At 37.5% G+C, this 19873-nt stretch overlaps 1 protein-coding gene across 4 annotated transcripts in view; it reads left to right on the top strand.

Annotated features, from left to right (window-relative positions):
* LOC131148597 (protein CONSERVED ONLY IN THE GREEN LINEAGE 160, chloroplastic) overlaps positions 1 to 19873 on the top strand; it is a 41414-nt gene that overhangs the window by 19239 nt on the left and 2302 nt on the right. For 2 of the 4 annotated variants that reach the window (XM_058098425.1, XM_058098424.1), the window contains exons 7-8: positions 5199 to 5291; positions 11318 to 11386. In XM_058098425.1, coding sequence (XP_057954408.1) covers positions 5199 to 5291; positions 11318 to 11386 — 162 coding nt within the window. Of the gene's footprint in view, positions 1 to 5198; positions 5292 to 11317; positions 11387 to 12320; positions 12528 to 19873 lie in introns of those variants that run through there. The other 2 variants (XM_058098426.1, XM_058098427.1) reach the window with 2 other exon arrangements.

Here is a 19873-nt window from a genome sequence, read left to right as displayed (position 1 = left end):
GGCATGGTTGTGCATGCGTGAAAAAAATTCACGACTGTTACGCTTGCTTCTTGTTACGTAACACCTGCGTCTCTCGTGTCTTGCGACCGTTACGTGACATTATCCGCGACCGTGATTTCGAACCATGGGTTGGCCCTACTGGCATTTGGCTGGTGCATGGTGGGGAGTGGGGTGTCCTATGGCGATGAGGTTTTGTGGGGTGGGTCGTCCGGTGGGGTGGGGGAGTGGTGGTGGTGTCTATTTATGGGTGTATGGTTTGTTTTGTGAAATAATATGGATGGAGGTGGATCTGGGAAGAACAACCGCTGGAATGGTGTTTTCTGATGACAACTGAGGGGAATAGGGTTTAGGTTGGATCACTGTCTGATACCATGTTAAGATTTGATTAAAATGAATGACCTAACTTGAAGATAGGTCTCTCCCTGTATTTATAATACAAATTAAATATATTCTAAGGACAATAATACCCTCACTAACTATGGGTAATTAACATACTAACACACTCAATAATAATGCTAAAAGACATATACAACCTCTAATAGGAACAAAAGGCACAAAAGATGTTGAATAACTCAGAACCATCCTTTATTTAATAAAGTCAACTCATTCTTGAGAAGTCATCAACAAATGTAACGAAATATTTGAAAAACCAAATTTGACATATAGGGCTAAGACCCTTAACATCAGAATGGGCTAACAATCTCTTTATTGTCTTGGGATGCAAAAAGGACAAGATGGTGCTTTCCGAATTGACATACCCACACTCTAAACTAGAGACACAGCTTAATTCACGAGCCAACTATTTTTATTTGTCCAACAAAGGATGAGTGAGACAATGGATTTGAAGCAGTGTGGCAACAACAATGCAAGTGGTAGAAGGAAAATGACTCAAAATAATAAAGTCCACGAGCCACTTGTCCCCTGCTGATCATCTTCCTCATCTTTAAAGCCTAGATGACAACATAGGGAGGAAAGAATGTTATGGTTCAATTCATCTATTGCCATCATGCTAAGAGATAAGATATTAAAAGGGAATCCTATACATAAAACAACAAGAGAGATGGAGGAAGTAGGGTTGATTGTTCCTATTCCCCTAAATTTAGTGTTGGACCCATTGGAAAGAGTTACACAAGGCAAGTCATCAAAACACTAGAGGGTGAAAAATATGGTCGTTGTACTTATCATAGTGTTGGTGGCAGTAGAATCTATGACCCAAGGACTAGCGGGAGAGATGCCGGACAACAAACAAGTTAGAGGGTTATCTATCCAAGAAAGGGATGCAATAGGAAGAGATGCTTGTTGTGATGCTAGGTAATGTAGGAGCTTTAAATAATTTTTCATTCGTGACAAATATAGTGCCTTTGAGACATCTTTAGTGCATTAATATCTAGTGCCTAAACTAGTAGAGGTGGAATCAGTGGTGGCTGCATTGGCAACTGGTGGGGTACCAAAGACTAGTGAGAGAGATGTTGGACAACAAACAAAGAGTTTCCTATCCAAGAAAGCGATGCAATAGGAAGAGATGCTTGTTGCGATGCTTGAAAATGTAGAAACTTTAAATACTTTTTCCTTTAAGAAAAATATAGTGCCTCTATGACAACTATAGTACATTAATCTCTAGTGTCTAAACTAGTAGGGGTGGAATCTGTGGTGGCTTCATTGGCAACTTGCGGGGTTCCATGAAGATCCCAACACGATTCAATCAAATGACCCACTCATTCGCAATGAATGCACTTGCGTGGGATACCTAAACTATGTTTGTTTCTCCACTATTACTTGAACCATCTTGGGAACCTTTGTTACCACCCAATTGATTGCCAAAACTACTTTGTCTGGAAAACATAGACATCTATGATCTAAGTTGAGGCACCCAGACAAGGGCTAAGGAATAAGTTCTGAAGAAGGCGTGAAGTACATGAGAGTAAACATCAACAAAAGAAGGCAACTCTGCACTGCCAAGATTCTGGGATCAGACCAATTCAAACTTGGGCTTCAAACTCGCTAGGACTTGAATAATTGTTACCAGCTCCCTCTCCTTTTGCATCTCAATGAAGACCATGCGGGGTTGCATAATTTTGAGTTCTTCCTGCATGTGCTTCATCTCTGCAAAGTACTTGGTGACACTTTTGTCTCTTTGTTGTAGCTGGAAGTACTCCAATGAAATTACTAGAATGCAGTAGTTTAGCATAATCCCATATTTACTTTGCTATATCAAGGCGCATACCCATTCTAGCAATCAAAATTATCTCCATGATGAGGAAATGATTAATGCATCTCCTTGGACCTAAACCTCCTTCTTGTTATTTATATGGGTATTTGACTGAAAAAGGTCTTTGAGCTTACCTAAGCCTCTCAACTCCTTTAGACTATTGCAAGTAGTTGCCCCCGTTTTACCTTTCTAGTTGTAATTTGTGGCATTGAATACAGAACAAGATTCTTGAGATTGATTGATTCCATCACCAAGATGTATAGTGTACTACTAATGGTCACACACAATCAATAAATACCACACTGGTAGAGAGACAATGGTTCATACTTGTTACATGAATGAACACAATTATCCAAGATCTGGCTTTGGGCAAAAACGATGGCACCCACGAGCCTTTTGGCTTCAAAAACATGTTCTATAGACCTAGATGACTAAGAACAAACAAGCTGGACTTGAAAACATTGCTGGAGAACTCCTTGTGCATTTGGAAGCTAGAGAATAAATTCTAGGGTTAACCTAGTTGGTACCCTGTGAATGCAACTGTCATGTTAAATTTTCAAAAGGAGGCTTGGAGCTATTGCTGATGTGAGGCAATGTTGGGACAAGTTTCCAGCAATCCAGCTATGGTTTTGATGAAGGCTTTGTTAACCTTATGGGCCACAATGTTGTTTAAGGTTTGGGCATTCACACATAGTACATGATGACGATGATGACTTTAGGGCTGTAGGGTTATAAGAATCATTACTTTGATACTATCTTAAGAGGAAGAAATAAAATGTTAGCCTTGGTGTATTCCTAAGAGAGGAGGGGTGAATTGGGTATTTAAAAATTTATCTCCTAGGTCAAATTAACCAACAACAGTATTACACAAACCTAGGGTCTTTCTATATAATTATAAACCCAATCAACACATGTATAACAGATAATGAATTAAACGTAAAACATACATGTGCTGAAAATGAAAGTGCGGAAAATAAATTGTGGAAATAAAAGACACGCACGATATATTATCAGGGTTTGACCAACTGTGCCTACGTTCCCGCCTCTAGCTCGCAAGCCCGATGGTTTCACTATGGCTCACTTAACGGGTGGAGTGGCGCCTAATACAATCAGGTCAATTAGCACAAGACTGACCTCAACCTATACAAATTCTCCTTGCGGGGCGGAGAAGGCCCTAACAATCCTTACAGGCTGAATTACCGCCCCCTCAGGCCACATCTGGAATACAACAGTATTTTTCACAGTAAGACTGGTATGGTGATTATGCTTTCATGTAAAGCAGATATGAACCCAATATGCACAAATAATAATCAATCCACACCAAACATGTAAAAATTGTAAGCTCAGTGGTGTATATGTGCAATCTACACTCAATATAATGATTATACTCAGTCAAGCACAAGACTGTTCAAACAAGCAATATCTTTGAAACTAGATAAAGTAAATTTCAATAGCTAATCAAGATTCCAAAGATATCAATCAAATATTCAAACTAGCTTAAGAATATTATCTTCAATGATATATGCACACTACTAGTTTGAAATATATTTTGACTTGTTCAAAATATTTTTGCACAACAAAAATCAAAGTCATGGAAGTCTTGCAACAACTATGCAAAGACCCCAAAGCTTGCTAATCTATCCCAGCAATGATTTATAATGTGAAATCAGTGGGATAAAACTAAGCTAAACTCTCCAAAAATAATATCACAATCAAACAAGCAAATGAGAGTTTTTAGCAAAATCTAGCAATCACAAGCACACTCTATAAGCTCTCTCAATCTCAAAATGTATCAAGGGAATGAAAATTTAAGAGTATTTGGACAAAGAGTGTATTTTGAAAAGGGATGATTTTTTGGCTAATGAAATTGCTAATTGTTACTAATCCTCACAGATGAGCCTATATTTATAGGCAGGGGTAAAATTATAACCGTTTAGGACCCATAGGGAATTCTTAGAAAAGTTTAAAAGCACTTAGGAAATATTAACCCCATTTAATAAATTTAACCTCAGTTAAAAACTTTTTAACCCGACGAGGTTCGGGTGACTGAACCGTGGTTCGGTCGTCCGAACAAACACATGTATAAAAGCTTTTAAAATAAGTTTGGTCGCCCGAGTTCAAGTTCGGTGGCCTGAATCAAAGTCAGTAGCCTCTGTTCGTAAATTCGGGTGCCCGGTCATAGGTTTGGTAGCCCGAACTCGTGTGTTCGGTCGCCCGGGGCTCAATTTGAAATAAGTAGCTAGGTCGCTCGAGTTGGTAAAATGTCCCTTTTGAAGGGTTCGGGTGCCCGTGGACGGTATGTACAAATATGTTCGGTCGCTCGAGAGCCTAAGTCAACTATTGACTTCTCAACAGTTCGGGTGCCCGAGGAGTTTTGAACTCCTGGGGTTCGGTCGCCCGAGCTCTCTCAAATTCCTGTATAATGTTCAAATTTAAATTCAATTTTAACACTCCTGAATTCTATATGATATATGTGCATGAGTGTTGGGACCTAGAGTCTCACTAAGGTCTTTTCAAGGGCCGTTTTGAGATAGTCCCAAAATCCGGCGTCGGTCGACCGAAGGGTGCTCTAAGGTCATTCGGTCCTTATGGTCATTTTACAGTCATTTTGAACTTACAAAACCTACATGCATGACATGCAGAGATTATTACAGACCGATATCCTAATTACTATTATAGATCCATATAATATAAATTACAACAAGAAATAATCTTCAGGGTTTTCAGGTTTTACTTCATGTGCCATCAATTGATTTGCTAATATAAACCTGCACACAAACTTGAAAGCCATCAAATTCAACAAGTATTTGTCATTATCAAAACCAAGTGTGACCTATAAGGTCACTATTTATAATATATCTTATTTACATCATACTTGATTGATACTCACGGACATATGGTAAAAATAGACTAAGTAACTAGTAATAGTTCTCTCTAATATTATTATGTCTCAATGATGTGCTATTTATCTGTGCTTTCTTGTGTTCAGCTATGGTGCTGGATTGCTTGGTTCCTTGGCGTACATACGCATGCTTGGGAGTAGTGTGGATTCTCTTGCAGATGGAGCTAAGGGGTTTGTCAAGTATGCAGTACATCACTCCTAGTTATTACAGTGTGTCAGTGAATTTCATATTTTCATAACATTATCATGCTATATACAGATAAATGACATGTATACCTACTAGGAGTTGTTAACTAAAGTTATTCATTCATTAATGACTGTAAATATCACGGGCAGCTGAAAAATTATTCACTTTAGTTTTTAGCTACAATGAGGCCATTATAATTTACTGGTGCTTGGACTTGGGTGTGCGTGCATGTCTAAATGTTTTTCGTTTTTTGATAGCAAGAACCAAAGTTATTCAATAATGACTGTAAATATCATGGGCAGCTGAAAAATTATTCACTTTAGTTTTTAGCTATGATGAGACCATTATAATTTACTGGTGCTTGGACTTGGGTGTGGGTGCATGTCTAAATGTTTTTCTTTTTTGGATAGCAAGGTGCATGTCTAAATGTCGGTTTGTGTATTTTCTGAAAATTTACCATCATTTCAAAGCATCCAGTAGGCAGGAGTACCTATTGTGAACCATGCCCATGGGGACCACCAAATAAAAATATTTTAATTCTTGGCATTTTATTTATTCTCGAAAAACCCCTTGGAAAAGAATATATATTTTTTGATCAAAAAAGAAATTGTGTAAAGATGGGAGAAGAAATTATCTAGAAGAGAACTAGAAATCCTCAAGAAAAAGGGTAAAAAACTAAAACAGAAAAAGAGAAAAAAAACAAGGCTATATATATATATATATATATATATATATATATTATATCAGCGAATGGAAGGAAATTCATTAGAGAAAACAGAGCATCCAGGGAATGCCGAGCAGGACAGACAGAACAGCAAAAGAAAAAAAGCAAAACCCCAATCTAGTGAGTACATCAAGGAAATCAAGAATAACAGCCAAGTCTCTCCCAGACAGTCTACTGTGCCAAACAGATATCATAGCCATCCAGCCATCAAGAAGGTCTGCAATGAAGAAACCTCCCCTACAAAAGCCCTACTATTCCTTTCTTTCGAAACAGCTCAAAAACTAGCAAGGGGGATCAGGGAATAGCCTTCCTTTTGGACTTGTTGGAGAGGATCCCTTCCCAAGCTCAAATCTCATCCTCAACTGAAGCTGCCATGATCCATTTCTGCTTAACATGAAAAAAGCTAGGATCCAGGGATTCCTTGTCCAAGAGCAGTGGAGAAGGATGTGGTTCACCGATTCCACCTCTTAGAGGTACAGGTAAACCTTTCTTTTGGGGATTGTCTAAGGTGAGGATTTTCCCCAAAGCAGCCTCCCAGGTAAAAAGGCAACTTTCACAGGGGCTGTTGTTTTCCGAACAAGCTTCCAAGGAAAGTTGGTCACACTGTGCTGGCATGCATGGGTGATTATAATAAGGCTTGACCAAGAAAATACCGTCTTTGCTTAAGGTCCAAACAGGCTCATTGGAAGAGACCTGGCTCCGAACATAATGAAGGCTGCTGTAGAAATGAATAAGAATGTTTGATCTCCCAGTTCTAAACATTCCTGATCAGGGGTATGTTCCAGAAGGTCCCATTATTATTTTTTTCCTGATGGTGACAAATGAGGGCATTTTTATCGCAGGCAAGCCTGTAAATGGAAGGGAAAGTAGAGCTGAGCTGGGAATCACCACAACAAATGTCATGCCAAAAAAATATATATCCTCCTCATTACCATTGCTGAAGTGGATGTGAGAGAAGAAATTCTCCTATCCTCTCCAGATGAATTTCCAAACACCTGTGCCATAGCCTTCAGTAACATCTTTGGAAATCCAGTCATGATGATTAAAGCTGAATTTAGTTGCAATAGCATCCCTCCAGAAATAATTTCTCTTAAAACATGATTTTGATAGCTATTTTCCTAATAGAGGCTTGTGAAAGTGAGGAGAGATCTATGGCCAAGTCCTCCTTTTTCATAGGTTGTTTAACATCTTCCCATTTAACAAGATGATACTTGAACTCCTCTCCTGTGTTCCCCCAAAGGAATTTTCTTTGGATCCCTTCCAGTCTTTTGGCAACAGCACTAAGGATGAGGAACAAAGACATAAAGCGGATCAGGAGATTGGCTAAGGTGATCTTGATGAGCGTGAGATTGCCACCCTTTGAGGATAATTCCTTTTCCATCCAGCCAGTTTTCTTTCAAATCTGCCAATAATGGATCCCAAACACCCTTGTTTTTGAACTTGGCACCCAGTGGTAGGCCCGAGTAAGAAATGGGAAAGGCCCCGAGATTGTAACCTAAGATGCTTGCAAGAAAAGGACCATAATCGCAAGGCCTCATAGAGATGATTTCACTCTTATCCAAATTCACCTTAAGACCTGTAACTGCCTCGAAATCAAGAAGAATGCAGGAGGTTAAGGATGTGAACTGGATCAATATTGCTAAAAATAATGGTATTATCTGCAAAAATCAGGTGGCAGACCTTTTGTTGTTCCTCCCAATGCTAAGCTCCTTAAGCAGGCCATCCTCATTGGCTTTGACTAAAATAAGGCACTTCATGATCAAGACAAACAAAAGTGGGGAGAGGGGGTCCTCTAGACGCAAACCACGCAAAGATTTGAAGGACTCCGTGGGGCTGCCATTAATGAGCACTGAAAAAGAGGGTGTATATATGCATTGATTGATCCAACTGCATCAAATGTCCCCAAAACCCATCCTTCTGAGAATATGAAGTAGACAATTCCAGTTCATGTGATCAAAAGCTTTTTCCATATCCCGTTGGCAAACAAAACCGCTGTTTCCTCCCTTCAAATAGGTGTCAACAACCTCATTTGCAATAAAGGCTGCATCCATGATCTGTCTGCCTGTAATAAAGGCATGTATTTTTCAGGATCAATGAGACAAAGGTTGAGTTGATGCTAGCTACAAATTTTCCAGAGCTGTGGAAATCATTGAAGACACCAAAGATATCTTGCTTGCGTGTCCTAATTCTTTTGAAAGAAAGCCATGTTGAAACCATCAGGGCTTGGGGCTTTGTCCTCATGGCAGCTCTTTAGAGCTGAAACTATTTCCTCTTGCTTGAAGGGTCTCTCGAGCCACTGAGCCATGGATAAGCTCAGATTTTTAAAGAAAATACCGTTCACAGTTGGCCTCCAAGGTTCCTGTTTAGCGTACAAATTTCTGTAAAATTTGCAGGCAGCCCTTTTAATTGCCCCATCCTCCAACAGGAGTTCGCCCCCCCACTTCAACTTTTGTCATCAAGTTCTATCTTCGATGCTCATTAGCAGCTTGGTGGAAAAATCAAGTGTTCCTGTCCCCAGCCTTTAACCAAAGGGCCCTAGATTTTTGCCTCCAAGATATTTCCTCTGCTGTGATGACCTTGGCAAGGGCTCTTTTAAGGCAACACTTTTGGATCTATTCTCAGAATTCAGGCTCCCTCCAAACTCTTGGTCATCCAACTCATTCTTCTTAAGGTTGACATTGCTAAAGACATTTTCATTCTGCCAGTTCAGTTTCTCTTTCAAAATTTTTAATTTATAGGCAATCAATCACATAGCTGGCCTGCCCTTCAATCTGCATGGAATGCCACCAGTTCTTGATCAGATCACCAAAACCTTCATGATTAAGCCACTTGTTCTCAAATCAAAAGGGGGTTGGACCCTACCTGATTCCTCTTGTGTCAAGCAAGATGAGGAAGTGGTTGAAAGTGGGCTGGGGGAGTAAGGATTGAGTAGCCTTTGGAAAATGGAAAGAACTAGATAAGAAAGTGAATTGTATTCCATGAACATGATTCAATCTAGTGTGATGTTTGGAATATATGACAAAGGTGGAGTGTTGGAATATTTCTATTAACATGATATCAATCTAGTGTGATATCATTCATGTCATATAGGTCCGAGTCAGACATAAAATTGTTTTGATTTTATATATATATATAAGATGGACAGTCAAACCTATTTCTCGATTCAATAGAAGCCCAAAGAGGTTAATAGGATTGCAAATAATGAAAAATATGTAAAAAGCAGGCCTGATTATGCTGTTCCTAATCCTAAATGAAATGTAACAATGTGGGGATCCAGCCCATCTTGAAACCTTTCCCATTATAATTCACTGAACACCACAGGCTAGCCAATTCCCATCCTGTCTTCATCTTTCTTTTGTCCTGATCCAAATAAACTTCATGAACTCTAGGATGAGACAACCATAGACCCATCTTATCCAGCAGTTGTTGAGCTTCTAGATCCTTCCCATTAATCTCCTCCACAGTTGGCAGAATCCCGTCCTTATACTGCTGCTCCATACCCATTCCCATCATCCTAAAATATAGGAACACCCTTCAACCTTCTATTGGAGATGGATGAACATACAATAAATTTCTAAGTAAATTAGATGAATCAGACTCGAGCCATATTGTTCCTGAAACTCATCCAGAAGCAGACCACCATCATGATCAAGCTGAATTGTGTCATCTCTGTCGCTGTTTGACACATCACCCCATTTTTTCTTCTCCTTTCCTTTGCTATTCCTCCCATTCGTATCACCTTTTTTACCATTCAAAGAGTCCACAACACACAAGCTGGCTCAGCATTACTTCTTAAATATTTTTTTCAATATCCCAGCAAAATCACCTTGCTTGGACTCCAAACTTTTTTCTGTACTTACACCTTCCTTACCAGTGCTTTGACAAAAGTAAATCTTATTGCAAAGATCATTTTCAAAAGAACTTCCCTTAGCATTGATCTTATCCCCTGCATCACATCACCTTTACTGTTAGTCAAACACGCTCCCCCCCCCCCCCCCCCCCCCCCCCGAAAACAAAGAAAAAGCCAAAACAAAACAGCATTAGCCAAAAGAACCTCAAGGATCTTGTCACAATAGCGGCCCTATCCCACTGATGACACAGAGACATCAGCCCACCTCCCACACTCGTAACGGCAGCAGCCCTTGCTATTGTACGCTACCTTTTTGCTCTGCAGCATGCACCTCATCTAATGACACAGAGACATCAGCCCGCCTCCTGCACTCATAACGACAGCAGCCCTTGCTATTGCACACTACCTTTTGCTCTGCAGCATGCACCTCATCCTTGCCTGTAATCTGCAGCAAAGATGGGTCCGGCTTCTTCTTCTCCAATTGGGAAATGGATCCAGTACAGTTGCAAGGTAGAATGCTCCCAAAGTGGATCCCTGATTACAGGGATAAAGTTTTTCATTGGAGAACATGATTTATGCTTGATTTTCTATTATCTGATTAGTGGAGGATTGAAATTTTGTGCCCGCATAGCCAAAATTTGGCTTAGTAAAATCAAAACAATGTGATGTCAAAAAATGTAGAATGCTGTACTTGTATGGGGCCTGTAATAATATTTGCAAACAAGTACAAGTTCTTACACATTTGGAGCAGATAAAATTAGTTTTTCTTCATCTATGTTTAAACTTGTGTTAGGTTCCCCGTGCATATAATAGCTAAAAGCTGGTCAGGCCTTTCTAAAGTAAATGCAACTTCAATGCTCAGCAAAGGGTTGTGTTCAGTCCTGCTTATGCACATTAAAAGGAAAAAGACAAAAGAGAGGTATGTTCTTGTCAGGTTTGGTTCGTGGAGTGGAATAGGGTGGGAATGGAATGAAAAATCATATGAGTGATAAATTTGTTTCCATTCCTTATATTCATTCCATTCCTACATACCAAATATGTGGTTGGAGTTGGATGGTGTTAACCGTGTACAGTCCATGATTGTATGAATGATTCCCCCTCAAGAGTGCTTTTTTGAATTTATTTTCCATTTGTCAGAACAATGGATGATTTGGAATAATAATCATTTTTTAATGATTAGGAAGGAATATAGTCGACTGGATTATATGCAAGTAATTGTTGTCGATCGCCATGGGTGAGCCTTGTTATTGGGCAGTATATTTTTGTGCATAAAGGAATTTTAATTCATTATATGACTGAAGCCGAAGAAAAAATATGATATATGATATTTGATATATGATATATGATATATAAATACATACACATTTCCTGTCTTCTTATCTCCTTTTCTAGCTAGAATGTAAACATGATCAGTTTCCAGTAGCTGACTGAAGATTCACTTGCAGAGGAGCAGTTATGCAGCCAAGGCTATTGATTCCTGTTGTGTTGGTCATGATCTTTAACCGGTGGAATGGGTAAAGTATCAATACTAACATGCTATTCTTAGTTTTAAGTTGCTTAGGGCATCTTTCTCTGAAATCCTATCGATCTTTGCGATTATTTCTTTAAATATCTTTGAAACTTTCAAAATTTTCCTTTTTCCTGTTGGTCTGATGTTGTTTATTATTTTATTTTTTTAATGATTTATTCATAAGATTGTCTTCGCCAAATTTGTGTTTTCACAGTTTTCATCTTTATCTTCCCCATAGAATGTTGCCTCTCTGATTCATAACTTTATGGAATCTTTTGCATTTGATTTTGAGTGCTCATGGTTTAAATATCATTTGCAGGATTGCTTGTACATTTGGTTTACTGGATTGATTAAACATGTAGTTTGTTCATTGTGTTATCAAGACTATCTTTGCTAGGGTGGTTAGGTTCTCAAGATCATGTGTATAGTTTACTGTATTGTTGAACGGCTTATTGCACATTGTCTGCAAAAGATTTGTGCATTTTAGAGAATTTAATGCCTGTTTAGGGGGTGGATGGACTGTTGGACGTCTCATGGAAATGTAATCATTCTGTTATGTGTTCCAAATTGTTTGAAATGAGAAAGTTACGTGATACCTGAGATTACCCCATTTGTTATGACACATTGAACCATGTCCGGTATGTCAAGAGATGATATTTTTTTGCATTATTTTGCCATTGTTACCGATGGCCACAATTCTTTGCAATGGGGTCTTCATTCTGATGGACTCCTTCACGCAGTTCAGTAAACAAAATAGAATGAATTTATTTCTGAGGGATGTCAAAATTCCTATTAAACGTAGTTGGAAAATTCAATCTTGCATTTAGCGCCGCAGTTTGTTATTTGTGTACATATGCTAGACAAAGGAAGTAAATATGGCAACTAGAGCTGCTATATCTCTACTTTTCACTAGCTGACACAACATTGTTTCTGAGCAGGTTTCTTGTTCCAGAATACAGTTTGATGCCCCTAGAATTGATACCAATGCTAGTGGGTTTTTTCACGTACAAGATTGCCACATTCCTCCAAGCAATAGAGGATGCATTTACTATAGTTGGGAAATAGACTTAAATTTAGGGAGACTACTGTCCAACTGCTACAGATACCGAGTTATTATGTACTTTTTGTGCAACTTGCTGAGGTATGTGTTCTGATTTTTAAAACTGCTGCTACATTTTACAGTTTTACACCATTGTCTGAGAGTTACAAATTTTATGCCATATTTTCAGCTCAAAGCTGAAACTTGTTTTGAGTTTTTCTACTTTGGTTAATTTCATGAAGTAGTTTGTGTTGTGTTTGGGAGCATAGAGTTCAACTCTTGGATTTAGATTTGTGAGGTCAACAAATTCAATACAATTGTATTGAATTCCGTTCAAATTCACGCAATTCCAAATCTAAAGTTTGAAATCCAAACTCTCAATAATGATTTTTATTTGAGGCTTTGTTTTTTATGCAAAATTTATCATTAATTTCTTGTTATATAGGCATGTTCTTGTCTTCCTTATTATGATGCCATTTGTAAGCATTGTGCCATATGGCTCCACATGGCTGTCTTTCTTTAAAATTTATTATTTTATTATTGTATTGGCACTGTTGCTCAACTAAGAGACAGAAGGCAGAAAGAGAAAGGGGCTTCTGGGGCAAAAGAACCAATTAATCATCCTAGTAAATAATGTCTTACTTCTATAAAATAAGCCTTTATTGTGGGTAAATAAGAAACCTAAAAGATAAAATATTCTAAAATTATGAATTAACTCCTAAATGATTAAAATATCAAAATAAACCCAAAATAACTGAAATTTCTCAGATTAAAATAACCCCCTAATTTCTAAATGTTCAAGCAGAATATAATTGCCTAGAATCATTCAAACAGGGCCCCCCATCAGATTCCCCTTGTTGGGGAAACTCAGCCTTTGAGTTCTGAAATGTATTAGTAACGACTATATAATCTGGACAGCTATCAAAGGAGGCAAAATCAGGATATGGCAAGAATTGCACCGCATCATCAATCCTCATGGGAACGGATCAAATAGATTTTAAGAAGCATCACCAAAAAGCTTCACGTCATCCATACTATGGATGGAAAAAGTATTGGAGAGCAAACTGGAACTAGTACCTGAATATTGGAGCTCCCCTGCAAGCATCATAAAAGGCTCGTATGCCCTATGATAAAGCAACTTGTCTTCCAAATAAGAAACCAATTAAAGATCCAAATCTAATGGCTCAAGTATGTATGCATTTGGTTCATAGTCAAGCATTGTGAGAAAACCTAGCAACTTAAGATTTTAGGTAAAGTGATTATCTAATATGGTATTAAAGCCTGGTTGCCTGGGCTTAAGTCTTTGGATGTGTCTATTGTAAGTTTGTCTAAAATTTAGCATGTTCCTGGAGTTATTCATTTTTTGTTTCTCTCTCCACATGTGATTGCGCTGCACATGGGGAGTGTTATCAAGGCTTGATTTACGTTGTTGGGCCACAATCTAGTCAAGCTTTTAGATAAAGTGGTAATCTAATAGGAATATATGGAGGGAAAAGGAGCATGTGGTGGAGGAGAAATCATCTCAAGGGAATAATTAATGAATTGAAGAATAGTTGATAAAATATAGAGCAGACAATTGCAGCTTATTCTTTGGGTTAAGAACACACAATTATGGCTCAATAATTGAGTCATTAATGAGCATTTTCCCTGTTGTCAACAATTAAGTTTGGTGACAGGTCATGGTTCATCTCTGGTGTAGAAGAAGCATAAACCGTGTCTAGGGTCACTAGAGAGAAGTCTAGGGACTCATCTTGATAATAAGACTTATGACTCGTGCCCATTGAAGAGTCAGTAAATTGTGCACTAACAATATGCAAATCATTAATGTAGTTGTGATCATTATGTAAAAATCACATGATAACTTGAAACAAGGGGGTAGTTATCTTCAATGAGCAAGTTAAGCCATTTCCTGAACTTTTTGGACTAGGTCATGGCTACCATTTGAACTTGCTATTGGCCAAGGAAACTCCCTGACATTACAGGTGATGTTCTTATGATTGGAAACCTGAAGGAATCTTTTAGCTTCCAAAGCTATGTGATATACCTCAAGTGAAGTGATATAAGTCTTTGGGTTTTGTGAAGGAATTTGATTCTTCATTTATTGTCTTAACCCTTTTTGGAACACAGTGACATTCTTTATAATCTAATTTGTATCAAACCCAAAGATCATTACATTTAGCAAAATACTCGAGCAAAATAGAAGATAGTTGTTTATAGTTATACCATTAATTGTCTCCAATAAGGAGGGATATATTTCTTTTTCGAAAGGTATTTTATTTAAGATCAATTGGTATCTAGTGGTTCTCCAAAATACTTTATGCCCCTTTCATTCTTTTTACCAAATCTCAAAAATACTGTCTCTTTCTCAGTCTTTTGCCAATATTCTTTTGCCAATCCAATAAGCTTTGATTGAGTAAATTGGATGGATTGGCAGTTAGAAAATCCATACCAATCAAAACAATTTTCTATGTTGACTAGCACAGTGTATGAACATGTGAGGGTTTGAACAGGTATCAAAATCAAAGGGACTGAAGAGCAAGTATGAGGGAATACACAAAGTATAGACCCTGTGCCAACTCACAGTTAGATAACAAAAGTAAATTAATTTTATAGGGGAGTACAAGCACAGACCAAACTCCATGTGGTCTCACCAGAGAATCCTTGAGCTGTTTCTTTTAGTTCGAGGAATCTAAAGATTCTAAATGAATTTTCATAGAAGAATTTCAATTTCTCACCGCAATATTCAATCTATCATTGGAAATACCTATAAAAATAACTTTTTATGTTGACTAGCCAATCTATGAAAAAGTGAGTGTTTGAATGACAATCAAAATCAAAGGGATTGAAGAGTGAGTATGAGGAATACACAAAAGTATGGCCCCTCTGCAAACTCATAATTAGATAAGAAAATTGAATTAATTTAGAAGGGAGTAGAAGCACATACCAGTCCATATGGCCTTATTAGAGAATCCTTGAGCAATTTTTCTTTTAATTTGCTGAATCAAACAAATTTTCATGGCAAACTTTCAATTTCTCACAGAAATATTTTGTTTCTTGTTGTAGCTATACAAAGTATCACTAATTCTCAGATAAAATCCAATTGACACTAATTTTTCTGTTGACAGATTAAATTTTCCTCCAAATTCTGAAATATCCAAGAAAAAAATTCAACTTATTGCAGACCTATTCAATTTCTTTTTAATATTCTTCAAAATCTTGTGGAATCATATTCTTCCTAGATGTAGTCAAAATAGGCAGTCAAAATATTCCTCTGAGGATCAAAATATTGGGGGTCCAAGTCAAACTAACTTGACTTGGTGTTTTCAGGTACTCATAAACTACCCTTTGATTTTCTTGACTTCTCTATCTGTTATTCAACAAGCAGGAAGAATAAGAAGTTAACTGAGCTGACAACTGCAGTGTCAGCCTGCTGGCAGTTGGTTTGTTGGGTATTGACTCCCTCCTTAAAAAATTCCAACACCCCCCCCCCCTTTTTTTTTCCTTCTGTATTTTTATTGAAGTTTTCTTGTGTCAGCTGTTCCCATTCTTTTTTCTGATGGTGACATTGGGATAAGAATAAGGGTGGGCCAATTGGGAGATTATTAAGTAAATTGTTCAACAAAGAAGAAATGATCAAGGGTGCCGAGCTAGTGGCATTTAAGAAATATTAGGACAAACGAGAGAGAAACTGTTGGCTTGTCGATTGAGTATTTCTTAATTTGCTATGGCAAACACAAATTTCATGTCGAAAAGTCCAGCAGCTGAAATTGATTTACAGATATGCAACTTATATTAATAAAAGAATGAGGTACAATCTGGTTTTCTATTATCTCCTTGGAATCTCTTTGATCTGAGGGCCTATAGCTTATTCTCGAAAGAATTGATGATTTTCCCAGTGAAATTAGTAGGATCTCAACAGCCAAATGCTTATTCACAAAGGATGTTTAGAAGATTAGTTAACATCTAGAAGAAATGCCTGTGGCCTGATGTTCTTCCTCTGCTTGGTAAGATTTGGAGTGGTCTTGGGTTTGGAGTGCGAATTCTTAGCTATTGGAGCTTTAAAGCCTTTATGATAGCTAGGATTTCTATTGTTCTTCTTCATAGAGGTTGCAAAAGTGAAGCCTCAATAGCATAGGTTTGAAAGTGGAGAGAAATTTTTGTCTTTTCTTTTTCCCAAACAGAATATGATCCCTTTAATAGGAAACCTTAGGGTTTGTAGAAATTCTAAGATGTATGAGACACTAACATGCTTGGTTTGGGCTTGTGACCGACAACTGGGCCCTCTTTTTATGATAAAAAAAATGATGTATTAAGAAAGGAAAAGGGTTTACTACCTAAAAGAGGACAAGAAATCCTTGATAAAAAAAGACAGACAACAGATGAAAAAAAATCTCACTAAAAAAAAAAACTATATGAGAAAACCCTCCTTAAGCCCTTTCCATCGTAATTCATTGAACACTGCAGATTTGCTAATTCCTTCTGGCCCCCCTTTTTCATTTTTATTTTGCCCTCATCCGATCAAACTTTGGTACCTCCGGAATCAGATAGCCACAAGCCCATCTCATCCATCAATTGTTGCACTTCTAAATCCTTCCCATTTATCTCCTCCACAAGAGTGGGCAAAACCCCATCCTTACTCTGCTGCTGTTTATCCAATCCATCATCCTCAAATTGTTATGGAGATTCCTTTTAGAGTCTGGTTCCTTTTGGCATACATGAATAGAGAGTGGTATTCATAGGAATGCCTTCAAAGACTACTTATGATTTCATATTGGTAAAAAGAAAAAGCTTTGGTTTTGTGTTGTTTTTTTTCTGTATCGTGGACTCTTTGGCATGAAAGGAAAACTAGGATAATTAGAAGTCAGAGGATTCCAACGCATTTGATTTGGTAGAAAGCTTCATTTTTGGCTGCATTTTGGGCTTATTCTTTTGGGGGTTTTAAGGGTATTTCGCTGTCTGGTATCTAAAGGGATTGGAAGGCAGCGCTGATGTGAATACTTTGTTTATTTTTTCCTTTTTTCTTTTTTTGCTATGGAGGAGGATTGGCTTGCCCTCTTTTTCCTGTAATTTTTTTTTTTTTTTTCCTTTTCTTGCATTAATGAGGTTTTTGTTATCTTAAAAAAAACCACCGTGTAGAGAAAGCCCAGATGGAAGCAAAAAGCACAATTCTTTCTCAGATCTAATCAAATCTGAAATGTGATATCTAGAAATCCGAGAGTTTTTCCCCAACCAATCTATCTGTATAACAGACAAAATGGTATTATGCCATAAAATCCTTGCACTATTTTGCCTCCCAAAACCTCTAAATCCATTCAACAAATCCTCCAAATGATGGGAACAAACCAAACACTGTCCCAGCAAACAAAATAGTTTGTTCCATATACACTACTTTTTGTTAAAATTGAGTTAAAGTGATAAACATTTAATTCAAATTTGTGAACTAGTTCTGAAATTTAACTTGAACTTGTCATTGAATTTGAGTACAAATTATTGTTTGGCATCTAATATTTGAATATTTCTTGTTTTTCAATTTTAACTGGATTTGTTTAGATCAAAATTATATAGTAGAATTAAGAGATAATTATATAAATCAAAGGTTTTAATTTAATAAAAAATAATATTTTTCTTATCATATATTTATAAATAATAAATTAATATTTATAAATAAAAAATAATATAACTAAATGAAGAAGTGGAAAGTATATAGAAGACATGAAAAGGGTTGACATGGGCAATAGCAGCCAATGGTGCAAGGTGGTGTCAATGGCAACTTGGGTGGCGAGGGGTTCAAGGTAAGGCAGTGTGGATAGCGAGAGAAAGGGTTTCATTTGGTTGTTGGGGCTTTTTCATCATTTTTATTTCTTATAATGGAAGAGACCTCTGAATTTTCGGTCTAACTGAATCAAATATGTTGCCATGTTTGATTGGTCATACTAATTTTAGAAAATTTAAGACAGCCACCAAACACTCCAATGTTTGACTGGTTCGTATATTTAGGAAATTGATTTAGACATAACCTCTATTTTGGAGAATACTTTGATCAAACAATTGCCTCCTAAGCCATAGAGCAGTGAAGAAATAAATAAACATCATGCTCACTACTAGTGCAACACAGCATTTATATCAAGAGAGACCGCCGTATCTGTTCTTCTATTCTGATTGTTGGTGTTAATTCTATTAAAAAAATGGCTTTTCACTCAAATGCTGGACTCTCAATCACTTGTTTGGCAAGGGGAAATGTATGAGAACTCTAAACTGGATTAGAATGAAAATATTTATGAGAAAAAACCCCGTAATTACCCAAACACTAAATCCTAACATTCCCACAAAAAAAATGCTGATGAAAATCCAACAAACTCAGTTGTGAAGAACCTCTGTCCCCAGTTACCACTAGTAATGGGAAAAGAGGAAAAAAAAAAAAGGTGCCTCAGGACGCAAAGTAAGACAAAAAGATGAAAAGAAAAGCCACCAAAAAACAAACTTGACCAAGCCAAATGACCTTCCAAAATCAAAACTTGCGACCATTCCCCACTTTATATTTGGCACATGGAAGGAGAAATTGTTTACCTGTGAAAAGAATTTACGTGGCCTATCATGAGATTGGATGCAATATTATTAATGTCATACCCATTCTGTTGCTAACCAAATTTTCTTTTGATTACTTCATGCCAAAGAGAACCAATTTCCAAAGGAAAACCTGATAACCAAAGCAATGTTTTTAGATACCAAATTGTCAGACCCAAGTCCCCCTCTTCCTAAAACTTGCAAAAGCTCTCCTGACTCACAAGATGATCCCTCCCATCACCTGCTCAAGGAAAGAATATTTTTTCTCTTATTATACTCAAGTTTGTTAGCAACATGTGCTGGAATCTTAAGCTAGGGTAAAAATACAAGGGAAATCAAAAAAGACATGCATGGATTAAAGTATGTGATCTCTCAAAGAGAGTGTGCCCTCCTCCACCTATTTTATGACATTTACCTGCACATTTGGTACATAGGAATAAAATGGAATCAGGAGGAATGGAATCAAAATTTTCACTTTATTTAATCATGCCCCCATTCAAATTTTCATGCCATTCCTTTCCTATCTCATTCCATTCAGCAAACCAAACATGCTGTTAGGTGCCTTAGCAACCACTAGGTCCCAAAATCTCCCAGAACAAGGATTCCCACCTAATGGAATTCCTAAATAAGTCGAAGGCTGCTACGAAATGCCACAACCCACAAGAGCGGCATGCCTAGATGCCATCTTTGGACTCAAATTAATAGCATCTAGACAACATTTACCAAAATTAATCTTAAGCCTTGAAACTAACTCAAAAATAGTGAGAGTATTACGAAAATATGACCTGTCATCAGACAAGAAATGAATGGAAAACTGCAGAGATAGTCTCTCCATGCTTACCTTTCAACAATACCTTGTACACAACCCCTACCAGTGGCCCTCTCCAT

This window comes from Malania oleifera, chromosome 2, assembly GCF_029873635.1.
Source record: "Malania oleifera isolate guangnan ecotype guangnan chromosome 2, ASM2987363v1, whole genome shotgun sequence".
Classification (NCBI taxonomy): domain Eukaryota; kingdom Viridiplantae; phylum Streptophyta; class Magnoliopsida; order Santalales; family Ximeniaceae; genus Malania; species Malania oleifera.
This window is presented reverse-complemented; position numbering and strand designations above follow the sequence as displayed.